The 7,439-nt window shown below is 44.2% G+C and overlaps 1 protein-coding gene across 1 annotated transcript; it reads right to left on the bottom strand.

Moving 5' to 3' along the window:
• Positions 1–252: 252 nt before the first annotated feature.
• Positions 253–6,695, bottom strand: LOC136632203 (uncharacterized). Its single transcript, XM_066606921.1, has 2 exons — positions 6,637–6,695; positions 253–1,577 (listed from the first exon to the last, which is right to left on the bottom strand). Exon 2 carries the CDS (start codon positions 1,414–1,416, stop codon positions 253–255), a length of 1,164 nt encoding a protein of 387 aa, XP_066463018.1. The 5' UTR covers positions 1,417–1,577; positions 6,637–6,695.
• Positions 6,696–7,439: the final 744 nt, after the last annotated feature.

Here is a 7,439-nt window from a genome sequence, read left to right as displayed (position 1 = left end):
TGGATTTCCACTCCAGATAGTCCCATCAAAGGTAATATTCACGATATAACATTTCTGGTTGGCTTCACAAGTGAAGTTGTCTTGCTTCCTGGTTCGGGTTGAATTCCTCCAGCCCCACGAATAATCATTCCTTCCGGTGTCATTGACGCGGATCCCTGGCGTCCACGCATCACCTACTGCGAACACCGAACACATGACGCCAAGGATTCCAAAAATGATTATGTGATTCTAGAGAAGGCAAGGAAACAAGCATTATTCCCGCAAATAGCACTTTTCTTGTGGGACATATTCCCATTTCTCTACTCCGGGTCGCATAATAAGCAAAGTTCGATCTTTCCCCACAGCAATAACCTCTGCCGGGGAGGGCGGACCTTGGTGATTCTGAACCCATATTTTGGCCCCTACATTAGTAACATTAGTTGAGCCAAAACCTTTATCTCCTCTTACAGTAAGTTCAGTGGGGGCCACCCCTTCTTCCACTTGTGTCAGATACACTGGTATTAATAGCAGCTGTGCCATGCGCTCCTTTTTCCCTATTATCAGAGGATCTGTTCCTAAATTTATCATGATTACTTTAATTTCCCCCTGATAATCTGCATCTATGACTCCGCCTAGGACTACTGCACTTCTCAGAGCAAAACTCGATCTAGTGGCTATCTGCCCGAAGTGATTCTCCGGGATCTTGCATCCTATCCCTGTGGGAATAGTACTCACCTTTCCCGGGGCTATCACCACCGTATCAAGAGCGTATAGATCCAACCCTGCAGCGGCAGGAGTGGCTCTATAAGGTGCCTGCGCATCTGGATTAATTTTCCAGTATAAGATTGTCTCTACCTTAGCTACATCTATACTGAGATTGGGTGTTAGCATGCGCATTAAGGGTGTCATAGAATCAGTGATGGGCCTGTTGTTGATAATCTGTAAAGCAGCAGTCAGATTATCTCTCCATTGACCATATTTGTCGGTCTCAGTGAGCTTCTTCAGGGTAGATTTTAATAACCCATTCATTCGTTCCACCAGGCCCGCGGCCTGTGGATAGTAGGGCATATGATATACCCATTCTATGTTGTTTTTACTGGCATACTCTTTTACCTGATTTCCGGTAAAATGTGAACCATTGTCTGTCTGGATCTGCAGGGGAGTCCCATAATACTGGGTAATAACTTCCAGAGTACGTAAAGTACTCCATTGTGTTGCTGTTTTACATGGGAATCCCACCATCAGACCTGAGAATGTATCTACTGCTGTACAAATATACTTACATCCTCTGCTCTCAGGGAGGGGCCCTACAAAATCCATCTGCCAAATCTGCGCTGGCAACTGGCCTCTCCCTATGTGTCCCATTACTGTATGAGGCACTTCTCGTTTTTGCACATGTTGACATACTGGACATTGCGCGATTACTTGTTTGATCATGTCCACCGTCAATGGGATACCTCTTTCTTGTGCCCACCTGTAAGTGGCCTTCTCTCCCAAGTGTCCACTTTTTTGGTGAGCCCAAACAGCTGTACCTTGAAGCCATGCTTCCTTTTCCTTGTCAGGTTCTTGTATGGCAACAGAAATCGATGCTGCCGCATCTGCTTGAGAATTAAATAAACGTTCCAATGAGTCAAGAGGGACATGAGCATCAACATGAAACACTGTACTTTTGGTACTCCTAATGAATTCCTCTATGTCTTGCCAAAGCTCTTTCCCCCACAATTCCTTACCATGAATGTTCCAGTCGTTCTTCTTCCATCCCATGATCCAAGTGGCCAAACCATTGGCAACTGACCATGAGTCCGTATACAAATGACATTCTTGCCCTTGTTCCTGCTTCAGAGCTAAGAATACTGCACAAAGTTCTGCATATTGACTACTCTTACCTTCTCCTTCCATGACCAACGTCTTGTCTAATTTTGGATTAAAGGCTACACTTTTCCATCTACGTCTTCCACTGATATACTTGGCCGAACCATCCGTGAACCAAGCATGCTCTTTTTGGGAGTCTGTCAACTCAGAGTAAGGTATTCCCCACTTTACTGGGGATTCCTCCATTTGCGCTACTGGTGTAACCTGACCATCTGGAGGGATATCAGCTATCTTTTCATGCAGGGCAGCTATCCCCCCTTCACCTTTTTTCGCTCTTTCCGAGATGTACCATTTCCACTTAATGATACTCTGCTCCTGGGCATATCCTATTCGATTGGACTTTGGATTAGATAATACCCAACTCATGATGGGTATTTGCGGCCTTAGAAGGACTATGTGTCCTGTCGTCAATTGTTCAGTATCCACCAGGGCCCAATAACATGCCAACAGCTGTTGCTCCAGTGGAGTGTATTTTTCTCCTGCATCTGGTAATTTCCGATTCCAGAAGCCTAGTGGCACTCTTTTGCCCCCTTGCTTCTGCCACAATGACCAGTTTGCATACATATGCTGAACTGATACATGAAGTTCTATCTCACCATCTTGTAAAGGCCATAAATCTACAGCCTGTTGTATGGCTTCTTTTACTGCCTCAAATGCAACCTGTTGCTCTTCTCCCCACGTGAACTCGTACTTCTTGCGAGTCACCTTGTAAAGAGGAGCAAGAAGCTGCCCCAGATGCGGAATGTGTTGTCTCCAGAATCCAAACAATCCTATGTAGGATTGTGTTTCCTTCTTGTCTTTCGGAGTGGGAAAATTTAAGATTTTCTGCCTTGCCTTAGGGAGAATCTCCCTATGGCCCTTATTCCATTGAATTCCTAAGAATTTCACCGTCTGAGAGGGGCCCTGCACCTTGCTATCATTTATTTCCCATCCTTTTTCTCGCAAATGATGTAACAGTCTGTCCAATTGTTTCTTTACAGATTGTTCATCCGGTCCCTGAATCATTATATCATCGATATAATGTGAAAACTGCATTTCTGATGGTAAATCAAACTCATCCAAATGTTCTGCCACCGTCCGGTGACAGATGGTTGGACTATGTATCCAACCTTGTGGCAATCGAGTGAACGTATATTGACGTCCTTGCCACGTAAAGGCAAACTGATCTTGTGCCTTTTCTTCTATTGGAATTGTGAAGAACGCTTGTGCGATATCAATCACAGCGTACCATTGTCCACTGTGACTTTGAATCTGCTCCACAATTGTAATGGTGTCTGGGACAGCTGCCGTCAAGGGAGGTGTTTGTTTATTCAACTCCCTGTAATCGACAGTCATCCTCCAAGACCCATCACTTTTCTTCACAGGCCATACCGGATTGTTCCATGCTGTGGTTGCAGGCCTCACAACCCCAGCATCGACCAAATCCTTAATGGTTTCTCCTATTTCCTTGTGACCTCCAGGAATTCTGTATTGCTTCATAGCAACCAGTTTTCCTGCAGGAGGGATGTGTACGGGTGGCATTTTGACCTTTCCCACCGTAACTGGACAAGCTTTTATCCCTATTTTCCTTACGCCAAAGGCAAACTTACCATCTTCGAGGTGTAGTGTCAATCCTTTCAGAATATCTATGCCAATGATATATTCCGGAATAGGTACTACTAACACCGTGTATTTACGTAAGGGCAAATTGCCCAATTTCAAAGTTACCTGTGTCTGTACTCCTTCGGTAACTTTTCCTCCCAATCCTGAAATATTAACTTTTGGACCTTTAAACTTTTTGGGATTTCCATAAATCAGAGTAGCCTCCGCCCCTGTATCTACTAAAGCTGGGACCCTTTGGACATTACCCCCTTTCCAATGTATGGCTAGCGGGACATAGGGTCTGTCATCCCGCCTAACCCAAACAGGGGCTTGGCTTGCTACCTATGCGGAATCAGAATCTGATTCCTCCAGGAGCGGAGCAGATGGCTTCATATGGTCCTGCACTTGGCTAGCTACCATTGCAGCCATCTCCTTCCATGGATAGATCTTTTGAAAATCCTCCCATTCTAATTTCTTAGGTTCTAAATTAGTGACCTGCTTCTCTCTCTTTTTAGAAGCTTTTGGGGCCACTGAATCTTCCCTTTTATCCACCTTTTTGTTGGATAATACCTTCTGTTTATAAAGACGCCACAAATCACCTGTATCTTTTCCATCAATGGCGTCCTTGGAGACTCCAGCTTTCAGGAGAGCCTGAAACATATCTCTACGAGATACCCTTGGCACTCCTGAATCACCAGTCCCCTGGGAACTAGGATTCCTAGACCTATCACGATCTGTTCGCTTTTCCTCTCTATCCCAGTTTCCCATATCTTGCAATTCCCGCATTCTAGCCACAACCGCAGACATTGGCTCATTAGTCATGGATAGAAGTAGGGTCATCATCACGGCTTTATAAGCCGGAGGTGCAGTCTTAATTAAACGATTTCTAACTCCTGCTGTCAGCCGAGTCTCCAAATAATCTTCCATATGCTCGATGATAATTAATGAGACCCTCATAGCTTCCTCCTTCAACCTTTCAATGCCATCCCTGATAGTGTACCAAGGTTTGTCATTGATTGGAATGTCTGCCTCTGTTGGGAATTTATTAAGAAACCCATTGGTTACTATATTAAACAGGGAAATAGCACTTTCTCCTTGATGATTAGGAAAATATTCTCTAAAATTTCTACTGATTACTGGATCTCTAGTTAGAGTAACAAATCTCATTGCATCTTTTGGATCCAACATTACCCCAGTCGCCCCGTGCTCAAATAGACGGACCAACCATGGTATGTCAGATTCCCCAGGCCTTTGCCTAAATCTACTCAGTATATCATCAACTTCTGACTGAGAAAAATCCTCTAGGGTAAGCCTGGTGCGCCTATGTGGCACCAATTCTTCTTGCACCAACAGTCTCCCATCGGCATCGTACATATAGTTTCCCTGATCGTCATACCTGGGCAACCTTTGCCCATCATGACCTACGATAGGCTGGGTATCGGGTCCATATTCAGTAGTTTCCTTCCTTCTGCTAATGGGCTGGGCACGTTTTAAAGCGGGTGGATCAATTATTGGATTGGGTGGGTCTTCCCAATCCCCCTTATGCCAGTCCTCCTCCCCCGAAGAAGATGAGGAATCCCATAAGTCTCCATCCCACTTATCTGGGTCCCAGTTCACAGAAGCAGAAGCTATAGCTTTCGATACCTTTCGCTTATCAACTTTACCTTTACGCCCCTTATATTTATTCTGAGCAACTTTTACAACAGCCTTTTCTGCAATATTCTGGTAATGTTCTATTTTTTCCTTTATCAGCCTTTGGTTACATTCCAACACCACTCTCTTTCCTTCAGATTCTACTAACTTTTGTTCCGTCTGATTAAGTTTTCTTATTAGTTGGGACTTCTTCTTATGGATATTCCTATAGGCTGAGGCCAATACCCAATTTCTCCTACCCAACTGAACTGCGTCACCTGCCTTGGCAGGGGTCTCCTCGAGTACCTTAACGACATCGAGGGGCTCTGAATCTTTTAGCTTACTATCCCATGATTCTGCAAGCCCACTATGCATCAACTCCTGAGCTAATATATCATAGGGACCCTCGGACCAGCCGGGGATGTCTATTTTCTGAACGATTTTAGTTTTATCTTTCTTGGTTCTTTTTCTAAACATATTGTTGTCTTATTGGCAAAATGCCAATTGGTGAAACTTTTTGCGCAGAGTTCCCCCTTACAGAACTCACAAAATTTTGGCAACTTGCCAATTGGTGAAACTTTGCACAGAGGTCCCCTTTACTGCGAGAAACCACCCTGCAAATTGGCACCAATTTCCCAAGTCCTGTCTCAAAGTTACAGAACTCCGAAAGTTCTGGCAACGTGCCAATTTGGTGAAACTCTGCACAGAGTTCCCCTTTACAAAATTTTGGCAACGTGCCAATCTGGTGAAACTTTGCACAGAGGTCCCCTTTACGGCGAGGCACCACCCTGCAAACTGGCACCGATTTCCCGAGTCCTGCCTCAAAGTTACAGAACTCTGAAAATTCTGGCAACGTGCCAATTGGTGAAATTCTGCACAGAGTTCCCCTTTACAAAATTTTGGCAACGTGCCAATCTGGTGAAACTTTGCACAGAGGTCCCCTTTACGGCGAGGCACCACCCTGCAAACTGGCACCGATTTCCCGAGTCCTGCCTCAAAGTTACAGAACTCTGAAAATTTTGGCAACGTGCCAATTGGTGAAATTTTGCACAGTGGTCCCCTTTACTGCTAGACACCACCGTGCAAACTGGCACCAATCTCCCAAGTCCTGCTTCAAAGTTACAGAACTTATAATATTTTGGCAGTATGCCAATGGGTTCAACAAGGACTACTTACTGCAACTATCAATTTGTATTTACTATTATTACTCTATCACCTATCAAAGCAAAGTTATAACCATTTGAACCCCTTGGCAATGGGCCAAAAATCTAATATGGCGACAGCAACCCCCCCGTGCACTGAGAAGCACTGTCACAATACCAAATTATACAGTAATATAACCTTACCAAAGACAACAATATCCTGCCAGACTACGCCAATTTATGTCTTACCTGCTCAAGATTTTGGCAATTTTTTTTAACCTCATTAACATACCCGTTAAGCACACAGTCTGAGGTAAGACAAATATAAAACACAAGTTTATTTACTCTTTAGTATATGTAAGTAAAATAGTTAATTAACATATAGGCATTGAGATCACATGGGTAACAAAGTTAAGCATCAATACGTCACCGGATATTGTAGCATCACTCCGCAATCGGGGGATCTCCAGGTACGATTGGTAGGAGGAATCCGATTAGTACGCCGATACGTCTATCGACCACAACAAAACGAGTCCCGACTCTTCCCTGAAGATCACTGCTATTTATGCCGTTCTTACATTACGTGGCATATCTGCTTCTGCGCAGTTATGGGTATATACGTCATTCTAATATGGCTATTCAGGTTCTAGACATGCGTAGTAGATGATTGGCAACACAATATATTGAATATTTTGTCCATGAAGTTATCACATCTGTATTGTATTATGAGTCATTCTTGCTGTTCTTACCATATATGTCGATAATATTCTGCTTTTGAACAAATGTTAGCAGAATATTCAGACGGGTCATTAGTTCATTGAAGTTCTGGTTAACTCATACGGCAACTAGTTATTTGATTACACAATCATCCAGTTCAATCGTATCCCATACGTGTCACAGGCTGTCCGGATTGACTGAGGGCTCAGCCAATGGCAGCTACTGCTTAGCTATTGGCAGGAGCGCTCAGCCAATGACAGATAGTTCTTAGCTATTCATTCATGAATAGCAATATCTTAGCTTTTCATGAATGAATAGCTAAAAGCTATCTGTCATTGGCTGAGCGCTCAGCCAATAGCTAAGCAGTAGCTGCTAGTGGCTGAGCGCTCAGCCAATCCGCACAGCCCTTTCAGGAAGCGGGGATTTTTAAATCCCCGTCTGCTGAAAGAGCTCAGTAGCAGTGCCGGGGAGCCAGCCAGAGGATGCGGCTGACAGCAGGAGAGGTAACTTTTTTAT

The sequence above is a fragment of the Eleutherodactylus coqui genome, chromosome 6 (assembly GCF_035609145.1).
Source record: "Eleutherodactylus coqui strain aEleCoq1 chromosome 6, aEleCoq1.hap1, whole genome shotgun sequence".
Classification (NCBI taxonomy): Eukaryota; Metazoa; Chordata; class Amphibia; order Anura; family Eleutherodactylidae; genus Eleutherodactylus; species Eleutherodactylus coqui.
Note: the sequence above shows the minus strand (reverse complement) of the source record. Positions and strands in the feature narration are given on the sequence as shown.

Coding starts and splice junctions, on each gene's coding strand:
- LOC136632203 (XM_066606921.1), bottom strand. CDS start 1,416: ATGATCAAACAAGTAATCGCGCAATGTCCAGTATGTCAACATGTGCAA.